The 20,416-nt window shown below is 36.5% G+C and overlaps 1 protein-coding gene and 1 long non-coding RNA gene across 3 annotated transcripts in view; one reads left to right on the top strand and one right to left on the bottom strand.

Annotated features, from left to right (window-relative positions):
- Positions 1-9,694, bottom strand: part of LOC119539802 (pleckstrin homology domain interacting protein) — a 143,627-nt gene extending 133,933 nt beyond the window's left edge. Inside the window, exons 1-4 of one of the 2 annotated variants that reach the window (XM_037843591.1) lie at positions 9,384-9,694; positions 9,209-9,267; positions 9,048-9,077; positions 8,800-8,859 (exon numbers count right to left, since the gene is read on the bottom strand). In XM_037843591.1, coding sequence (XP_037699519.1) covers positions 8,800-8,859; positions 9,048-9,077; positions 9,209-9,267; positions 9,384-9,423 — 189 coding nt within the window. In that variant the 5' untranslated portion in view covers positions 9,424-9,694. The remainder of the gene's footprint in view (positions 1-8,799; positions 8,860-9,047; positions 9,078-9,208; positions 9,268-9,383) is intronic. The other variant, XM_037843590.1, reaches the window with a different exon arrangement.
- Positions 9,695-9,867: 173 nt separating this feature from the next.
- LOC119539805 lies at positions 9,868-20,127 on the top strand. Its single transcript, XR_005217941.1, has 3 exons — positions 9,868-10,225; positions 18,060-18,172; positions 18,841-20,127. It is a non-coding gene; the product is annotated as an uncharacterized LOC119539805 (long non-coding RNA).
- Positions 20,128-20,416: the final 289 nt, after the last annotated feature.

Here is a 20,416-nt window from a genome sequence, read left to right as displayed (position 1 = left end):
ACCAACTTGCCCACTCTCCCAAAAAACTCAAAACGTTTTATTAGCTCCTCTCTTGGCAAATAAACACAGATGCAGCAAAAAATTTCTGCTTTATACTCAACAGTATAATTCTTAAATTACAAGTTTTAAAACATTTTTTAAAGCCACTGAACCCATTTTCAAATAAAATTTTAGTAAAAACAAATCAAATTACAGTTACTCAGGAAGTATACTTACTTGAGTGACATCAGAGAATAGAGCTCTCAATGCTTGAGTCTCTACTTACTCCCTCTTTGCAGTCCCTGATGTACTTCCACAAAAGGAGCCTCAGGAAAGGGAGGTAGAAGCAGGCTAACACTGTCCTATACTATCCCCTCTTTCCAACAAATAAACTTTTTTCAGAGTTCTCTCCCTCACCCATTTTCTTAGCAGATGGCCAAGCCTGCATCACAGGAAAAAAGCTTGAAGCTTTCTATTTCCCTCCATCAAACCTATAAACACATGTATCCCTGTACCTATTCTATTAACTTGCTGACCCCCTCTTAATATCTAAGACCCAATCCCTCCACCTATTCTTTGACTCCTAGCCTTTTCTCCATCCCTCCCATCCCCACCCTCCATTTCCCATCTTCTATTTCAGAAACAAGTTTCTTAATGAATGGTCCCTGTCAGTCTCATTTCATCTTGAACACCCATTTAGTTCTAAAACTCAGTTTTTCAGATTTTTTGTCAAGAGTTAAAAGCTAAGAACTTCTGCTCTCTACTGTAGTTCTGAGTTCTAAAAGGCCAGCTAAACAGGATATAGTTCTTATTTTTATGACTTCCAGAATTTAAACAAAATAAAAATTAGAAAATTCCTACTTAAAATTTAATTACTTTATAAGGCCTATTATTAAAATCTCAGCCCCCCCCCCAAATTCTCAAAACTTCCAAGTTTATAATTATATCTACTACCATTATTACAAAGTGTGGATCAATTTATATGTACAATCTATAAAGCAAATTTGCGTTTTCTGAGAATTTTTTTTTTACTGTGATACCTTCCTCACATAGGAAAATCTAGAGAGTACTTACTTTGTGCCAAGTGTTCATAAAATTTATTTAATAAATCTTCACAAGTAAATAAGCTTAAATATTCTCCCTATTTTACAAGCAAGGGAAAGTGAAGTCCAAAGATTATGTAGCTTATCCAAAGCCATACAGTTAGAAAGTAGGAGAAACAGTACTCAAATCCAGGTCTCCCAATTCCAAGTTTACTGGTATTCCTGTTATATTAGTTTCCTTCTCAGACTTCAGTTCTTCCCATTGTTACACAAATTTGATCATTAAAAACCTTTTAGTATACTGGAATAGCTAGAAGGAAATACCTGAAACTATCGAACTGCAACCCAGTAGCCTTGATCCTTGAAGACGATTGCATCTAACTGTAGCTTACACGTTGTGACTGTGATTGTGAAAGCTTTGTGGCTCACATTCCCTTTATCCAATGTACAGACAGATGAGCAGAAAAATGAGGACAAAAAGCAAACGAAAAATAGGGTGGGATGCAGGGGGTGGAATATTTTAGGTATTCTTTTTTACTTTTTCTTTTTTTTTTTTTGGAGTAAGGAAAATGTTCAAAAATTGATTGTGGTGATGAATGCACAACTATATGATGGCACTGTGAAAAACTGATTGTAAACTGTGGATGACTGTATGGTATGTGAATATATCTCGATAAAACTGAATAAAAAAAAAACAACTTAATAGAACATATAGGGCCATTTTTCAAGTCAAACCCTGTAAGCCAGTAACTATTCTCAGAATGACTCTTAGATGCCTACAACTTCATTGTAATTAATAATTATAACAATTAATTATATAATTATTAAGTGTCAAAATTAATCATGGTGGTCTATTTACTCTTTGTGAAAAAACACACTTGAAAGACGGTCATATTCAGAATTTAGTTAACCATTAATAATGCAATTAGATAATGCAGTTTGTATTATCTAAAGTTAATCAATACAAATGTCCCATTTAAAGAAAAAACTAAACTCTTCCAAATTTTATTTACCACTCTCAAACATTTTGCTACAACAAAAGCAAAGTAAAGCCTCTATTCAGAATTGAGGTTTCCATAAACCACACAGTAGTGATACTCTATAAAAAATAAGTCAAAACATGAAGTTAAACTTTTTAAATAACACAGTAGAATGCTTTATTTTTACCAAGTAATATGTGCTAAACAAAATGTGTGCAATAGGAAATCTCCTTTAAGACATTTTTTACTTGGTAAAATATAAAGCTCGAATCTGTGAATCTGTTGAAAAATTATTTAAAAATAGAAAATCCTTAAACTGTTTATTCTTAAAATGCCAATGTAAATAATCTAAAGAGAATAACCAGTTTTCATTTTTAGTAGTATTTCAGTTTCAAACGCAGTATTTAAAGTAACTAAACTAATACCTCACGTACAATGGCAGTGAAGTTGTTTCAGATAATGCATATTTTACCAAGTTTGCTAGAATTTAGTATTTCCACACTCAAAAACTAAACCAGAGTTAAATGACATAACTAAAGGTAATTATTTCTAGCATTTACACTGTAAAATTCTGCCATTAACAGGCTGCATGCTTGTTCTCTATCCATGATAGAGATCAAATGGGTCATGCCACCATGACCACGAGCCATCTGGAGTTCAAGTTGCAGGAATTCTTTATGTGCTTCCTTTGCAGTAAGCAGGCTGTTACCATTCGTGCTGCCAACTTTAACAAAAAATTTAGAGAATAACCTATGGCTAATACCACAAATCGCATTCCTCTCACAGCTTTAAATAGTTACAACTTAAGCAGAAGATGCATCAGAATATGTTGCCACCTAAATTTTCTTGTAATAAAAAATTTCTCAACTCACTATTTTTTCCCTTATCTGATCCCACAGCTCAAATAAAGATGCTTCTCTGTTGTGTAAAGCAAATTTAGTCATAGTACCCAAAGGTTGTCACACATGTATTTCACTGTTCAATGTAAGGTTTTGATTTTTCAGTATGCCTACACTCCCACATTACATAAAGGAAAAAAAAAAAAAAAAAAAAGTATTATCAGTTTCCCCAATCTGTTATAAAACACACACTCTTCTACAGGTAAGTAATTTATTAATTCCAAAGTAATTTATTAATTTTCACAAAATTACTCACAATTTCACCAACATAACTTCTCACAAACAAAATAACAGAAACTGAAAGTCTTTACATATTTAAAATCTCTAAAATTTTAAATCTGATTTCTAGTATATTATGGCTTTCCTCACTTTCAGATACAATTACAAAAGCAATTTAAATATCCTAAAAAAATCAGCTGTTCATTTTTTTCCTAATACTCATTTTAATGCCTGACTTTCCTGAAGTCAATTTAAAGTACAATAAAAAAGAATAGTTATTTTAACTGAGTATTCTCCGTACTTTCTATTAAGTAAAGACCACTTTCTTTAGTATTATAGGTATCTCTCTACAAATTCTGAACTTTAGATAAACTACTAGTAAACCACAAATTAAGCTGTCTGGTATTATTTCTCCAGGGTAAGTTGTACAAGATAATTCGTTACATTCTGTAGTGACCATGGTAGATTATCACAAAACTTGGGAAAGGAAAGAATGCTGCAGTAGGTGAGAGCAGTTTCCAGATAAAGGAAAAAACACTTGTAGTCTATTTTACAAAGAAATTCTAAATGTATCAAACAACTGACATTCATAAGATTAATTTAACCTAAGGTGCATAAGGGTTAATTCAACCAAAAACTCTGTACTGAACTCTGTTTAAAACATATATATCTTCGAACAATACTGACAAAACATCTCTTCTACAACTGACAATTTCCAAAGAGTACAAACTATTGCAATGGTTTTAAAATATACAAATCTTTGTAGAAAAGGAGCCAGAAACAACAGCCAAGCATCCTTCACACTATTCCAAAATGCCAACTGATCATTATCAAAAGAAAAACACTTCATATATCATCCAATCAATTCAGGATATTTCACCCACCCAAACATTTCTTAATGCTAATGTTCCACAGAAAAGTCCTGGTCAGAATCATTATACGGACCAGCAAATTTTTCTGTAAGCCTACCTGCAATGCCTTAAAAATGATTTATTCCTGGTATTTACTTTTTTCCTTTATATATTGTTTAAGTTATTTCATCCTAGAATCTCTGAAGTAATTAATCTAATAATATCTTCTGCAGTTTTAAAGCAGTCCTTTTTACACTGCAGCTGATATGTTCAAAAGTTAGGCATACTGCTTCTGAAATAAAAATGATTTTCTTTATGAAAAGTTTAATACAATCTTATAAAGCTGTAATTGGAACAATTTGTACTACAATTACTCAACCTGTGATAATAGCAAACCCAAACCATTACATAATATTTAATTCATGCCAATGAGTTACAACCTTAGGAAGTGGGAGTTATTAGCCCATTTGACAGACTGAGAAACAGACTCCAGACAAGACCACTACTATGCTGCTTCCTGACAATCACATAAAAGGCCACTGGGTGGTTGAGGGGAGCACAATCCAATCTCCCCTTTATGTTCATGCCACTTTGCAATCATCCAAGAGTTTTAAGATTCCAACATATCAATTTCATTTAAATGTTTTAAATGCCTCATTTCTTTAACACAGTGATACCAACAGAATAATTTCACGTGCAATAAAAAATGAAGTTCTGACTACTTCAGCTCCTCAACATGTACTCTTCCCTTTACACCTAACATATTTTACTCATCATTATAATAACTGTGGTACATTCTGTTTTAGAGACTACCAAGCAAAGCTTACTATTTCATTGATACTCTATTTAAAAAGGAAATGTTAAACCTTAAACCAACTACACATGTTTAGTTCAGTTACATGGCAAAAAACAAAAAAACAAACAAACAAAAAAACAGGTTAAGTTTTGAAAGTACCTTATTATCTTTAACATAGAATGGAAGCTCTGGTTCAAAAACATTTAACGTTAATATTTTTTCCTAAACTACCTTAACTTTAACATTGATAAACATATTCTAAATAAATGTGTATGTAAGCTATATATTTAAATAAATCCTATTCATGGTTCCTATTTATTTCTGAATTTGAGACCACCAATGACTTACAAAAACTAGTAGTTAAATCATACTGAAAAAACATACTACAGAGAAAGAGGGCAGTGGTCCACAAAATCTTCATCTCTGCAAGGAAAAATGATGCTACCAGCAGGAACGGCACTATGAAAAAGCATTTATACAATTTCAAATCTGTTCAACAATTTCTCTAGACAGACTTCTGTATTTTGGAAGACTAAACTTGAAGAAACAAAGCTGAGCTGTTTGAGATACTATTATTGCTAGTTCTAGTTCAAAATCACAGATTTTCATATTAAAAGAATTTCTATCCACTTATTATACAAATAAGTTAACTGGGGCTCACAAAATTTCCATGACTTGCCCCAGGTTGTATGCATGCTAACTGTACACAGGGTTAAGACCATTAACCCATATCTACTGACTCCTAATTCTTTGACTTGAATAGAAAGATTTCTAACAAAGTAATTTGTTGTAAGAAAAGCAAATGTCACTACTAAAAAAAAAGCAGGAATTATATTTTTTAACAGATTAGCAAAACATGAACCTAGTTCCAAAGAAAAATGTCTTATAAGCAAGAAATATATTCAGAGTCCTAAATATGGTAAAAACGCTTAAACATGTTGCCTCAAGATCTCATAAATATGCAATCACCACTAATTAAGGTGACAACTAGAAAGCTGAGACTTAATAAACAACTAGTTTCACTTACACAAACTTAAGTCATAAATAAATGGCAAAAGCTTTCTCTTTGTCCAAAAACTAACAGAGCTGTTCTTATTCTAAAGTTTGCCTATGCTTGACTTCATTTAAAATATAAGAATTCTGATATAAGTTTGGGAAATGTCCTTTTCCTTTAAAAGCAACATATTTTAAAATATATATATAAAATCTGCTAAACATCTATACCATAAAGCTAAAGAAGAATATAACCTATCAAATTCACTTTGCTAAATAAAAATGTTTTAAATCTTGTTAGATGGTAATAATTAGTCATGTTTTACAATACCAAAGGGAGAAATAACCCTCAGATCATGTGTTTCCCTTTTCAATCACACTTGAAATGTGTCAATGTTATTATTTTTAAATTCTGTAAACTTTTAAGACTGCTCTCAAAACTCCACTTTCCTCTTCATCAAAACTCATTGTGATTTCATCTGTAGACTGACTGTGGATGCTGATCCACGCCTACTTTTTTAAACTCACAAATATCACACTCCATCCTAAATAGCTATAATTTGAGGTTTTCTAAAGATTTCAATCTGACATCTAAACTCTCTCACTTGAAAATACTGCTAAGTTTATCTATTAACTTAGCAACAAATCATTTCCAGGTAGTAGACAGTTCTGAAACCACAAACAATTTCACTCACCAAAATAATCTTCAAACCAATGTGAAATTCAACTCAAAAGGCAACAAAATAAAACTTTTTCAAGTTATAAGAATAAATTAAGACAACAGAGATAAGAGCATTCAGATATGCTCAACTGGACATAAAATTTCAAGATCTACTAATAAATAATACATGCTCAGATACCTTGCGTTCCAAAATGTTTTTAGAGCAACTAAATCTCAATAAAACAATTAAATAACATTAAACCAAACCACAAACTAAATATATATTTTGACAGATTTGAAAGCACCTCAAATGGTGCCTTGTATCCAGTAGAAACAGTGAATAAACAATATGCTGAATGACTAGAAAGAAAGAAAGTCAAAGATCTCTGAATTCTAATAAGAATTCTTAACTGTCTCATGAGTATGCCAACAAAAGTATTCTGGTAAGATGAAAACATTCCAAGCAAGAAAAACCACTTCCATTAAAAACAGGTGGATTTTGATAAATAACACAAGTGATTAAGATACTGCTTATTGTTTCTTAAATCTAATAAAGGGATTAGGAATATAAATTCATTTTATAATATTTGAGATGAGAAATCCCTCTAAAAAGTTAAAGTAAAAATCAAAGTTGGTACTCTTTACTAGAATAAACAAAACGATATTCCTAAAAAGATCAGACATTCCCGTAACTTGGCTTATTTAAAAAATATAACATTACCAAGAGTCTCCAAATTAGAACACAGCAATTCTAGGTAACTTAGGGTTTGTTTGTTTTTAAAAGAGATGCAAAGATTACTTTTGCAAAATATGCCCCATTCTTAAAAATGGATTAAAACCTTTATGTTTTCAAATAACAAGGAAGACTTGGAAATCCACTGAAGACTATCAAATATTTACAAACCTAAACATTAATTTCAAATGTTGCACTTAGTCAATCTTGGAATTTACTTCAAACTTCACTTTAATCAAGTAGTAAGGAACCAGCCTAAACAACTGCTTGTAAAGTAACAAAGTGTAGAAATCGATATACTGTTAGTCTCCACTAAATTTATTAAACCTAAATATCCTTGCTTATTTCAACAGTCTGTGAATCCTCATCACCAACCTACATTAAAGCATAAGAGATTTATACATATGTACTATATCCAAATCGAAACAAAAGCCAAGAAAATCATGCCATGCCTTCACCTTATTGAAGACATTCATTCTAAGCTAGCTGAAACTTCTGTTGCAGTAGCCCTGATGGTCAAATGATTATCAGTAGTAATACCTATCTCAAAAACTATCTGCAAACATGTTACAGAAGATCAATGGGATTCATACATTTCAAAGGCTTGATTTGCCCTGATGTGGCTGCTTTAACTGCCCAACGCACATATCCATGCAATTTAGTAGAAAACTGTATGCAAAATCTAGCTCCAGGATACAATTATCTTACTTTTCCATTACGATACTTAAATGATAGGTCCACTTTCTTAAAGTCCATTTTTAGAAATTACTATTCGCTTTGAAAACCAGCCTTTTTCAAGCTATTAATGTATATTCCAACATAAAAAGAAAAACTGTTACTTGCCAAGTTCCATCCCACAGCGCATATGTAGGGATAAAAACCAACTCTTCGGTGGCCTTCAATAGTTTCTAATTGAACAAGGGGTATATCACGAGAATTAGCATTTTCAAAAGCCTGTTAAGTTCGGTTTGGGGGTGCTACCGCATTACACCTCTGTAAATATGTCTTTGCAAATGCAAGATGTGCCGCTCGCCAACTATCATCATTAAATCCCTCCAGGAACAAAAAACCTAGGTCTGAATTTAAGGAAAAAAAAATGCAACGAGAAGAAAAAAATAAGAATAATGTCTTGCCCTGGTTCCGCTGCGGCTGAATAGCCTGCTAGTGAAATGCTAATGCCACTTCGGAGCAGTTAGTCACCAGCTATTGTGTGGGGCAGGAGAAAGCCGAGCCGGCCGCGCGTGCAGAGCGAGCGAACGAGCGCGCCCTCCCTCTTCCTCCTCCTCCTCCCGCCGCCGCCGCCGCCGCCGCCGCCGCCGCCACCTCGCGCGCGCGCTCGCACGGACGCGCGCGCCGGCCCCTCCTCCTCCGGCCTTGCACTGCACAACACTCATGACGTATCTTTATTTCTAGCACATTAACAAAATATCACAAATAAATTGTAGGCAGCCCCTGCGGCCCCGAGTGCGGGTCCCCCAAGCAACTGCCCCCCGTAGCCCCTGCGCCGTCCTCCCAAATCTTCCCGTGGCCTTTGGAGGTTTCACGTTCTGGGGCCAAGTTTTTGTCTCTGTAAAAAATTGCGGGAAATTCAATTTTTATTCGACTCAGGGAAAAGTTTCTTTGCTCTGCAATGTGAATGTCTCACCAGGTTCTGGTAGGTCCTGGGGTGCTCCTTCCCGGTCCAGTCGGTGCGCCGAGGCAGCAGCTGCGGGGAAAGCACGCCCGGTGAGCCCGGCCCCCGGCCCCGGCCCGCACGCTCCCCTCCCCCGCCCGCCCCGCGCCCCAGCGGGGACCCCAAGCCCCGCGCCCCGCGCCCCGCCGGCAGCGGCAGCGGCGCAGCGGCCCAGGGACGGCAGCACGGCGGTGGAGGCGCTGGGCCGCCGCCGCCCTTACCTCCTTCTCGGCCACCTCACGGATCAGCACCTGCAACAACAAAGCGGGGAGAGTTGAGCCCCGCGTCCCGGGCCGCGGCCCCGCCACCGCCGCTGCCGCCGCCCTCCCCCACGCCCGCGAGCGGCGAGCGCCGGCCCGGCCCGCGCCGCGCGCCGCCGTACCTGAGCCGCCTGCTGACAGGGTCCATCTTCCAGGAACCGGGCGATGAGGAAGTAGAGCTCTGCGCGGGAGAGAGGGACGGGGAGACACATAAGCTGAGGAAGCGAGCAGCGGGGGGGGCGGGGGACAGCGGGCGGAATCGCCCGGTGCCAGCGGCCCCGGCATCTCCCGACTTACCCGATCGCAGCTCCGAGAGGCCTTTCCTCTCACAAGACATGTTTATGGGTCACTTCAGGGCCACTGGCGGGGCACCCCACCGCCGAGAGAAAGCGGGGACGGTGCCGCCGCCTGCCCTATAGCTGTCACTGTGTGTTCACGAGCCGAACCTCGGCTCCACCATTCAACCAACGGCGGCGGAGGAGGAGGAGGAGGAGGAGGAAACAACAACTCTCAGGCAGCGGCTACGGCCGCCGCCACCTCCGCCGCGAATCCCTCCGCCGCAGAAAGGAGTCCACCGCCTTCGCGGCCCCGGGCTTGGCCCGGTCTTCGACTCGCGCCCCCGCCCCTCGGCGCAAAAAAGGAGTGCCCCTGTCCCCTCGCCCTAGGCCCTCCGACAACCGGCGCGGCGCGACCCCCTCCCCTTCTTTCCTGGTCGAGCGTTCGATTTATTTATTTATTTCCAGTTAGAGAAGATGTCGGAGCCGGAGCCGCGGGTTGGTTGGAAGGCGCTTTCTCTGTGGAGAACGACCGCGGGAGGGAGGGGGCTGGGCTGGCTCCGCGGAGGAATCTGACGCACACGGAGCCGCAGCACAGGCTCTATTCAGCGGCGCAGGCTAGGGCTGAGATGGAAGTTAGTTTCTATGTAGCAGAAATAGGAAACAAATGAAGCAAAACTGCCCAAAGAGGGGAAATGCCCTGAGGATGGGTCTCATTCTCACGCGCGCACACAGACACACGCAGAGAGCTCTCTCACGCTGGGCAAACTCGGGATTGCGCTACCGTCCCTGAGTTGAATGATAGTGTTTGGTTTCTGTCTCTTGCCATGTGCATGTGTATAAATGCTGCGGATTGGCATCTGTGTAAGTCTTATCCTGCGTTATTTCTGCAGCCTATGCAAGTGTTGTATAATTTATTGGAGTGCTGTATATTGCAAGAAAGGTTCGAGCTGCTTTTTTGTTAAGCGCTTGCATTTTGCAAGCCCGTTATTTGCTAAAGCTATCTCTGCGTATTTCTTTCATTATTGCTACTGCCTTGATCGTACATTTTTAAAATGTTTTTTATTGTTACATGTGCAAAGCGAACTCCTGATTTGTACTTCAGATACTCCCCCCCCCCCGCCCCGATTACAAAAAAGGCCAGTAATGGCTAATTAGGGATTTGGGATTAAGGAACCTTAAAGCTCTTTTAAGTGTTTACAAGAAGGGATAGTATAAACCTGAGGAAAAGCAGAGGACGCTAATATTTATCTCTAACTGATCTGGAGGTAATTTAATGACACCTCGATAACCTACCGAAGGGTATTGAAAGAGTATATTACAGTTTAACCAAAGTGATTAGGATTAAATAATTTAAATTATTTGTATCTTGCAGTTGACTTCGTCATGCTAATTAATGGCTTCTAATTTGAGGTGTAAACCATTCTGTTTACATTTAATCACAGGAAGACTTCGTGAAAACTGACGAAAAGAGGAAAAATAATCTTTTGTAAATTACTGTGTAATTACCGGTTTTATATGCTAAATCATACATCTGTGTTTTGCTGATGAGGATAAGGGCCTTGTTTTCTTAAAACGAATATGGGTGAAATTAATGGAAACAATGGAAAAAGCCATTTGTTAGAAAACAAGGATACCAAGTAATATTTATCTCGAAATGATTCAAGCACTTTCCAAAAAAGACTTGAGAGTTCAAATGTTTTTGTTTTTTTAAATTGCATTTTAAAGAAAATTAGGATAGTCGTTCTTTTGTTAACATTTAACAAAAGATTTTCCCTAAAATTTTTGGATAATAAACTGCATTTTATGAGTCTGGTTTAAAAAGGTTATTTGTGGGGAAAAGACCCACAAGCTGTATTATGGTTTTCTAAATTGTTTCCTCAAGCCTTGTACCTCCCAGCTCCTCACATTTCTCATGTGAAATACTTGCTGCAACTGGCTTGGGCTGCACTGCAAAACTGCAACGGTGTGGTACTCTATACTAAAGCATCCAGAAATCAGAATACATTTGAGGAAGAAGAAAAAAATCCTGACCCCCTTTAGAATAATAGGATGTAAAAATTGTTTTGTAACTCAATAAAATAAAAATGGGAGATTACCATGACTTGTCCTATTCCAGCCTAATTATCACAGTAACTGTTATTAATATGGACTATGCTTCAAATACCGATAGTATTTGCATTTTTAAAGATATTAATTCTATTTTATTATAGGTAAAGTAATCTGTTTCTAGAAGGGTAGGTTTGAAAAGACAGACATTTTATTTACCTTTTTGTAATTGTGTTTATTTCAATGACCAATGCTTTCTAATTTACCTTAACTTTTTAAAAAGTATGTCCTTCAAATAATTGTGATATTTTCCATTATCATGATGTTCTTCAAATAAATAGATGTTAGGAACCAAAAATTATATTTTAAATTTTCTGCTCTTGAAATGTTTGTATTGGTCTGATTCTTACTGATAGATGTTTTATGCTTGAGAAAAAAATAAACCAAATTATGTCATGGAATATAAAATTACTCCGGGTAAAGTTTTCCAAATATATCTTATGGGTGTTATGTAAACGTGGAAAGCTAGTATGATTATCTCATGTATGTTTTTCATTTGGAAGCCACTAAACCTTTTTCCTAAGTATACTACTAGCACTTAGCTCCTAAATTTTTTTTAAGGAAAATTTTCCAAGTTTTCTGAATATGATGTTTCTGTCATTTTGATCAACTTTTGACAGTTTTTTATGGTTTCTTTTTTGAATATCTAAATTGAAGATATCTTTTGTCTTTAAAGTAATTAATAACTATCAGTCTGTTACAGCAAACTATAGATTACCTGCTACAGATTACATCTACATTGTTTTTAACAGTTGATTTTAAACTGAATTTTACTAAGACTTCAAATCTAACAAATACTCCATATAACATTTTAATGTCTTTAAGCATAAAACACATTTCTTAATTCTGATGTCATCAGTTAGCTATAGGGTTCATTAAGTCATTTATTGTACATATATATGTATTCAAAAAGTCTATACGTATAAGATAGAAAGAAAATCTTATTTGGAAGTTCTATATTTCAGTTCCCATGGCAATGACACTTGCATTTCTTTCCTCAGCTAACTCTTTTGCATAAAAGGATAGTTCAAATTCTATCTATATCCCTTTCTGTTTGTGTATTTTAAGGAATTTATTAAATTTTTCTTGACTTCAAAAATAAAATGTTAATTTAAAAAGATCTCCATGCTGTTTAAGTAAAGAGCACTAACAAAAAGTTTAAAAGTTTGGAAAGACAACAACTAATATTTTTATATAATATGTTCTCTTGGGGAGAATTATAAACTTTTCTTGCAATTTAAAAGTTTCTATGAAATTCATCACTTCTTTTTACCTGACATCACATGAAACAAGAAAAACATTTAACAAAAAACTTGTTGAATCTTTATCTTGATAAGCTCTTTTTTGAATAAAATGATTAAGTGCTACCATTCAAGTCCTTCCTGGAACAAAGTGGGATTCTGTATATAAATAAAAAGATTCTATCCCATTCGTGAAAGTTGGTTTGCTCTACTAGTATGGTGAATAATACTCAGAAAGATCTATGCAAATACAACTTTTAAATTATACGTTAAATCTTGTCTCAGTTTTGATGTTATCCTTCTTTATAGGAAAAACTTTATTCTATGTAATATAAAAATGGAAAAGTGGAAAACACTCTTCAAAAATTACCGTTTATACGCATCTGCCCCAACAACAGAATACAGCTTGAGAGGCTTCGTAATACACCACAGTTCTCCTTCTGACTCCCTCCCCAATATTATATCTTTATGCTTATGTGTGTCTGACCTTCTTTCTCTCAAAAGACACATCCTTCCTCCTTCACAAAGCTGGAATATACAGTATATCAAATTTGAGGTCATGAGCACTATTTAATGGTTGCTACAGAAAGAATAGGGATAACCAACTTGACTAAGCCATGCCATTATTTAACAATATTTATTGTCTTCCTTGTATCTCACCAAAAAACCTTTTTACTTAAATTAAAGCATATTTCCTTGTAACCTGTAACAGGAAAATTAGCTGGTCACCAACAATCATATTTAAATATTTAAATGTTAGTAATTTCCACCACTCAGCATTTTTTCTCCAAATTAAATAATCTCAGTAGTTTAGATCACACGCACACACATATATACACATACAAATATATAGACTAATACATTTATATATTAGTTTGCACAAGAAGTACTCATCTTGACGGACTTATTTATATGTTTTGTGTTTTTTTTTTATCATCCTTTCATGAGTTTAAAAGTACAATTACAGAGATTAAAAAAGAAAAGCCATTTCAGAACATATTCCCTTTAGATTTGAGAGAGAAAGTGGATGAAGTAGAAAAAGCTGTTCCAGATGGCAGGAAACTCAAAGGAGAAGTCTGTAGTAGGCATGTTCTATCACAGGAATATGTTTGATGGACTGGGAGTGAGTTGGGCTGAGCAGAGAGCAGTGGAAGAAGAGAAGGTAGCCTGGGGACAGGTGGGAGAGGTGTGGAGGCTCCTGGGGCAGCTGGTGGTGTTTTAAATAACGTCTACTATCATCAGTGTGATTTTAAGATGGAATTTGAGGACAGGAGTTACGTGGTCACTTGCCTTTACATGTGCCTAAATTCATAAACTTCAAGAACCCTGAAGTAAATATTGTTTTGGTTATGGAAAGGGAAATGGGAAGTGTACCTGACAAGTTAGTGAGGAATCTTTGCATAATAAAAGTATTCAGAATCAAGGACATCAAGGTAGACACTGTTGGTGAAGAAGGAGAATGGATGTTTAAAAGAATAAGTCACAGTGCTGACAGGTGATATGGAAGAATAAAGTCCAACTCGAAATTGAGAATGACGCTAATTTAGACTTTAACTGACTTTTTAAATCAAAAGTGGTCCTCCCATTTTCTATATTCCCATAGGAAGATCTGTCTGATTATACAACTTGTTTTGCAAATTGCTTTTGTTTTTCTTCTCTTATATCTATACTTGGCAAAGATCCTTATGCCTCTGTTGCTTTGTTCCCTTTAATGGGTATACTTATGCATATTTGTTGAATTCATGATTAACTAGCTAACCTGAACAAAGAACGAGTTCTGTTATACTGTTCTAAAATTTAAGTTAGTATTGATGGCAGTAGCTCTTTCAACTGAGATTGTTCAAAATTTGAGAAAAACTTACACTTTGATTTTGAGATTATATCTACATTCCTGTTGCACTCATAATTTTCAGGCTTACATTAGACTGCAAAAAAGTATACATGTAGATGGAAAGTTATAATGGATTTTTTAAAGCTCATCAAAACTTATTAACCAATGGTGATTTATTGCATAACTAAGATGGCCTTTACATGGGATACTCTGGCAGGATACACACACACACACACACACACACACACACACACACATACACACACACACACACACACACGCATATATGCTGTTTCCCTGTGACAGTTATCAAAAGTGATATCACTGGACATCATTAGGGAACATTTTTCGTAAGAATGTTGAGTAAGTGGTATCACGTGAGAAGGAAGAAATATGCTCTTTTGTCTTACCATCCTCACCTCTCTGGTTTGCACGTTACATTTTACACTTTTTTCATTCAGTGTTTGGGGTTTTTGTATTTGTAAAATTTCCATCTTCCCTGGATCTTCCCACATTTTTACTTGTTTCAAAGTTTTCCTTTAAATTTCTCTTCCCTTTCTCCACTGAAACTTTAGAGTTTCCAGTGGTAAATCAAATATAGTAAATAAGGTATGTAATTAATTTGAAAATCAATTTCCCAGTTTACACTACCAGTCTGGATGTATCCATAAGACCTCTAAAAATAAAAAGATTATTCTTTTTTTCTTATACTTGGGACTGCCACACATTAAAATAGTCTCTTATTTTTAGCTATCCTGGTTATTATACAAAAAAGACCAGAGAAATAATTTACACAATTGGTATGCAAGGGAGGACCAAACAGTCTTCCTTCCCTTCTGTATTCCCAGAAGGAAAGAAACTAAGTGCTTAGCAGCAAACATTTTCAAAGTTTGTGGAGTGTTCATATGCATTTTCGTGTGTTACTAAATTTTTCTTATTTCAACATTTTTGCCAAAGTCAGGGCTAAATGTGGCCTCTTCAGATAAATTTTTGCTGGGTTTGAGGAATTTCTGATTTTTTAATAATTATTTTTAGAGTAATTAATGCATCTTTCAGAGTCTGGTATGCAGTTTCCAATTTAATTGTGGCTGAAGAGGACTTAATGCCTCAAACTGCTCTATGGTTAATACTGCTTAATTCAATTGCTTTGATATGTTTAGGTTGGGAAACAATTCGTTTTTAGATCCAGATCCTATTTTGCTGCAAAAAAGAAAAATAAATAAATAAATGATTTATGTTGAACAAATAATGGCAAATTTCTGGGGCCCAATAATGAAGATATTTTCCCCTCTTACCTGTTAACGGGCATTCTATTAGAACAGCAGTTATCTAGGTCATTTCCTTTTTCAATCACCCAGTTTCTCATGTGGCCTCTTCTTTTTCCTTTTTATTACTAAGAAAATGCTAATATAGTAATAGGAATTTATTTTTTAGATGTTAAAAAGTAAAATAAAAGAACTCTGCCCCAAGTTCTGGTGACCTGTACTACTTCTATGAAGCTGAGGAAAACTGAGCAAAATTATTTGAGTTGACATAAGGGCCCAAAGTTAACCTCTAACATCTGTCTCTTGCCCCCATATGCCATTCCCACTACTATGATATCCTCATGACAGTATTTTTATGTTCTCTCCACGTGTCAGCTAGAACCTTCATTTAAACACTGCCTGCAGGTTGATCCTCATTGTGTACTTGTCCAACACATGGAGATGCCCTCCTAACCAGAGGCAGATCCTAGATAGGAGGGCTAATGCAGGGCAGCAGTGACCCTTGCAATGGCTACACCTGGAAACCAAAGGTTTCCGTGATAGCTTCTCCAGACTCCAGAAATTATTAATTATTAAAACCTGACTTTATTTAGCAGTGATAACTTACTGAATGGACTGCAAGAGATGAATCAATTACTGTACATGCCATTCAGATTTAACTACAGAGAGTTTATATTCCTGAAATAGGAACATGAATGCACTTAATGCCTGTTTTTGTGTCTTAACTTGATTGCTTTTAGTATAAAATATAGATATTTTACAAATTCTAGCATGAATAAATTCCATCTAGTAATTTTAACACCTGCAAAATAACAGAATTTTGTGAAATGATCACTGGAGTGTGATATAGATTAATGTGAAAGCATTTTTTCAACATGGAGCAAGAATATGATTTCCATATTTTAAAATATTAATGACTAATTTTTAGTAGGTCAGTTTCAGTTATACAATATTAACCATGGAGAGGTTTGGGTCAAGAAGTCCTCTCCAACCACAATTAGATTGAAAACTTATAAAAGAGAGTCAAAAGTAGTAAGATTTTTTATAATGTCTTAAAAAATTGTCTTAAAATCTTGATAATGTGTAGGGTATTTTTTTCTTTTAGCATTTTTAAAATTACAAACATTGCCATTCTCTCAAAGTTAATTTCTTATTAACTAAAATATTTATGCTTCAACACATTAATATTTGGAATCTAGAAAGCAAGTCACCTTAACTCAGGGGCAATTTTTAGAGCCTCTTTATATCAAATATCAAACATTCAAAAAAGTAAAAAGAATAGAATTATGGTTCTCTGTAAACCCAATTACCAGGGTCAACAATTACCCACACTTTGACAATCTTATTTTACCTATCTTCCCCAACCATCCCTCTTTTTCGCTTGAATATCTTAAAGTAAATCTCAGATGTCACATAATAATGCCTACAAATAATTTGGTATGTACTCCAGAAGCAAACTTCTAACTAGCTCGTTCTTTTATTGATTGATTTATTCATTTATTTACTACCTCATATATTAAACATTTGTTGAGCATCCACTATATTCTAGACACTGTATTAAGCCCTGGAAATTGATTGGGTAAGCAGGGTCACTAAGACTCTTTCTAAGAAGCTCTATTATGATTGGAAATGTAAACTGTTAACGATTAGGATCTATTACTCAACTGCTTAAACCCTATCGCTGACTCCTCAGGAGCTCCTGGATGATGCTTAGTATGGCATGTGAGATCCCTCATGATCCCCCACCATACACCCCACCTCCCCAACTTTACCAACTGAACCACTAGCACCCTAAACTCCTCCTAAATGGAAGTATCTAGTGTTCCAAATATACTTTTCTTTTGTACACATGCTGGTCTCTCTTTCAATAAGCTTCATCTCCCAACCAGAGATCCATTTCCCAGTATATTTCAAGAAATGGCCCAATCATCCCCTCATTGGGAAACATCTATGCCTCCTCTCCCAGTAAACAAATAGCTAGATGTTTATCCTCTGTGCTTCCAGAGCATCTTCTTTCTGTGTCTCTACCATAGCACAGATTTAGATATATTATAGTATTATAAAGTTCTGACTAAACTAAGATTTTATTGGAACAGTCCCTGAGTTTTGAATTACTGTATCCCCTGTATGCACAACAACAGGCACTTAATAAATTCAGTACTTTTCCTTGGAAAATGCTTTTTAAATATATAAATAGTGGTTATTTGGGGAAGTATATTAGAGTGGTTCCTAATGAGGCCATTGTTTTACAGGAATAACAGAAACAAATGGAACCATCGATAGTTTTCCCATTGGAGAGAAGGAAGCAAAGTACGTGTTTTATTTAAAAGAAATACTAGAAAATCATGTAACATTTGGATATCAGGTATGCCCTTTCAGAGCCATCATTATACTATTATTTAAATATAAATGAAGGGTTGATATGAGTGCCAAAAAGTTCACAGAATACCAAAATAATGGCCTAAAGAAAAGGAGGCCTAGCTTAAAGTGATGGACATAAAGTTCCCTCTTTCCTCCTCAAATTTCCTTTTGTCACTTAACTTTAATATGTTTTGCTTTAGTACACTTTTCTTAAAAGCCCTTTATTTTGCTCTCTCAACAATCAGATGGAAAAAATACATACATGTAAATAAGGTATCAAATAGAATGATGCATTGGCTGTGCTTCTACAGCAAGTGGAAAAGAAGGTCTAGGTCATTACACTCATAATTTTGTGGGTTATACCCATAGAATCACTCAATTTTAGAGCTGGGAAGGACCACAGAGATTATCTAGTCCAGATCCCCTTTCAACGAGGTTAAATGATTTATCCAAACTCACACCCTTCCTTTCAAACTTCAGTTTGCCCTGCTATCTTTCTGAGGCTGTTGGAAAAAGGGTAGGATACCTGAAAAAACAAGAGAATAATTTAGCATAAAGGAGTCAACATGATTTTGCTCATTAAAAAAAAAAAAAAAAAAAAAAAAATGTGTTTTTTGTTTTCTTATCATTGAGATCTGAGGATTTAAAATAAATTCTGCTTTTTTCTTCCAGGAAGATGGCAGAATGGATAAGGAAGAGTAGGCTTCTCCTCTATGAAAGAAATTAGAGAAGGGCTGGAGGACGCCCAGGTCCATGGTTTTGGGGTGTGACCGGCCATAGAGGGATCCCTACAGTGCGTGGTGGGGATGTGGGGAAAACAAAACAAAACAAAACAGAGAGATGGTGCTACCTCAAGGGATGGGGTGAGTTTGCCTGACCATACCGTGTCCCAGGGCCAGCAGTGGTGAGATGGCCACCAGACAAGGGAGTGAGCAACGGTTCTCCATTCCCATGCAACCACGTTGGCAGTTAGCTGGGGAGTGATCCTCCACAGCCATACTACCAGGAGCTCCCTTGAGGGAACCCGGGAGTCACCATTTACTCTTCCCCCATGGAACTCCTGCATGAGCACAAGAAAGAAGCAGGGATAGGAGAGGGTGCCATACGAAGGCATCAGGAGCCCCTTCCATACTCCAAAGGCTTCCTGGTGCATAGCAGGCACATAAGGAGAGATACTGTATGTTACCACTATGAACTCCCTGGACAATGTAAAGTCAATGTCTTATAATGTAGAATATTGGGGACCTAGTGATAGTAGAAGTTAGTGGAGGGGGAATGGTAATCTAATATGTTCAGATATGTTATTGAAGGTGAATTCAAAGGTATGGAAATGGATAAGGGTGATGATTGTTAATGGGATAAGTATCAGAGCAGTATTGAAGGTGAATAGGATTGAAAGGGGTTGTTTAAAGGCATGTATCTACAGATCAGCACTACAAATATAGATAGGTGTTTGTAAGATATGATACTAGTACAGAGAATTGACTACAGAATGGTATATGGGAAAAATCTACCTATTGCATACTAGGGACCATAATTAATAGGAATACCTTACTAGTACCACACAAATACTATGGACAAATAATTAAGGGCTGAATATAGCTATGGGGTGTTTTGGGTCATGAGAATTGTTTAAAATGGAGAGTGATGAGGATTGTACAACTAAGTGATGATAATGTGCAATATGGATGTATTATCTTGGACATAACATATGCTATGTGAACTTAGGAACCCTCTACTTTAAAGTAGGAACCCACTACTTTAAAGCCCCAAGGGCTTTGTAAGTCAAGCCCTCGATCTTGAGGCTTACTTGCGTAACTTGTGGTTGTAGAGGGGGATGCTAAGTCCATCTATAATTATGCCTAGGAGTCACCTCTATAGAACCTCTTTTGTTGCTCAAATGTGGACTTTCTCTAAGTCCAACTCTGCAAATAAATACATCACTCTCTCCCCGAAATGGAACAGGACCCCCCAGGTGAATGAGTCTCCATGGTGATGTGGGACATGGATTCCAGGAACGAACCTGACCCTGGCATCAAGGGATTGAGAATGCCTTTTTGATCAAAAAGGGGAAAAGAAAAGCAACACAATAAGGCTTCAGTGGTAAGAGAAGTCCAATAGAGTTGGGAGGCTGTCATGGAGGTTACTCCTATGCAAGCTTCAGCTAAATATGCCAAATGGCCACAGTATGATAAGCCCAACTCAATAGTAGTCCTGAAAACCCTAAAGAATACCTGGATCCCTATCT

Source organism: Choloepus didactylus, chromosome 7 (assembly GCF_015220235.1).
Source record: "Choloepus didactylus isolate mChoDid1 chromosome 7, mChoDid1.pri, whole genome shotgun sequence".
Lineage (NCBI taxonomy): Eukaryota > Metazoa > Chordata > Mammalia > Pilosa > Megalonychidae > Choloepus > Choloepus didactylus.
The sequence above is the reverse complement of the archived record's forward strand: the minus strand, read 5'-3'. Positions and strand labels throughout refer to the sequence as shown.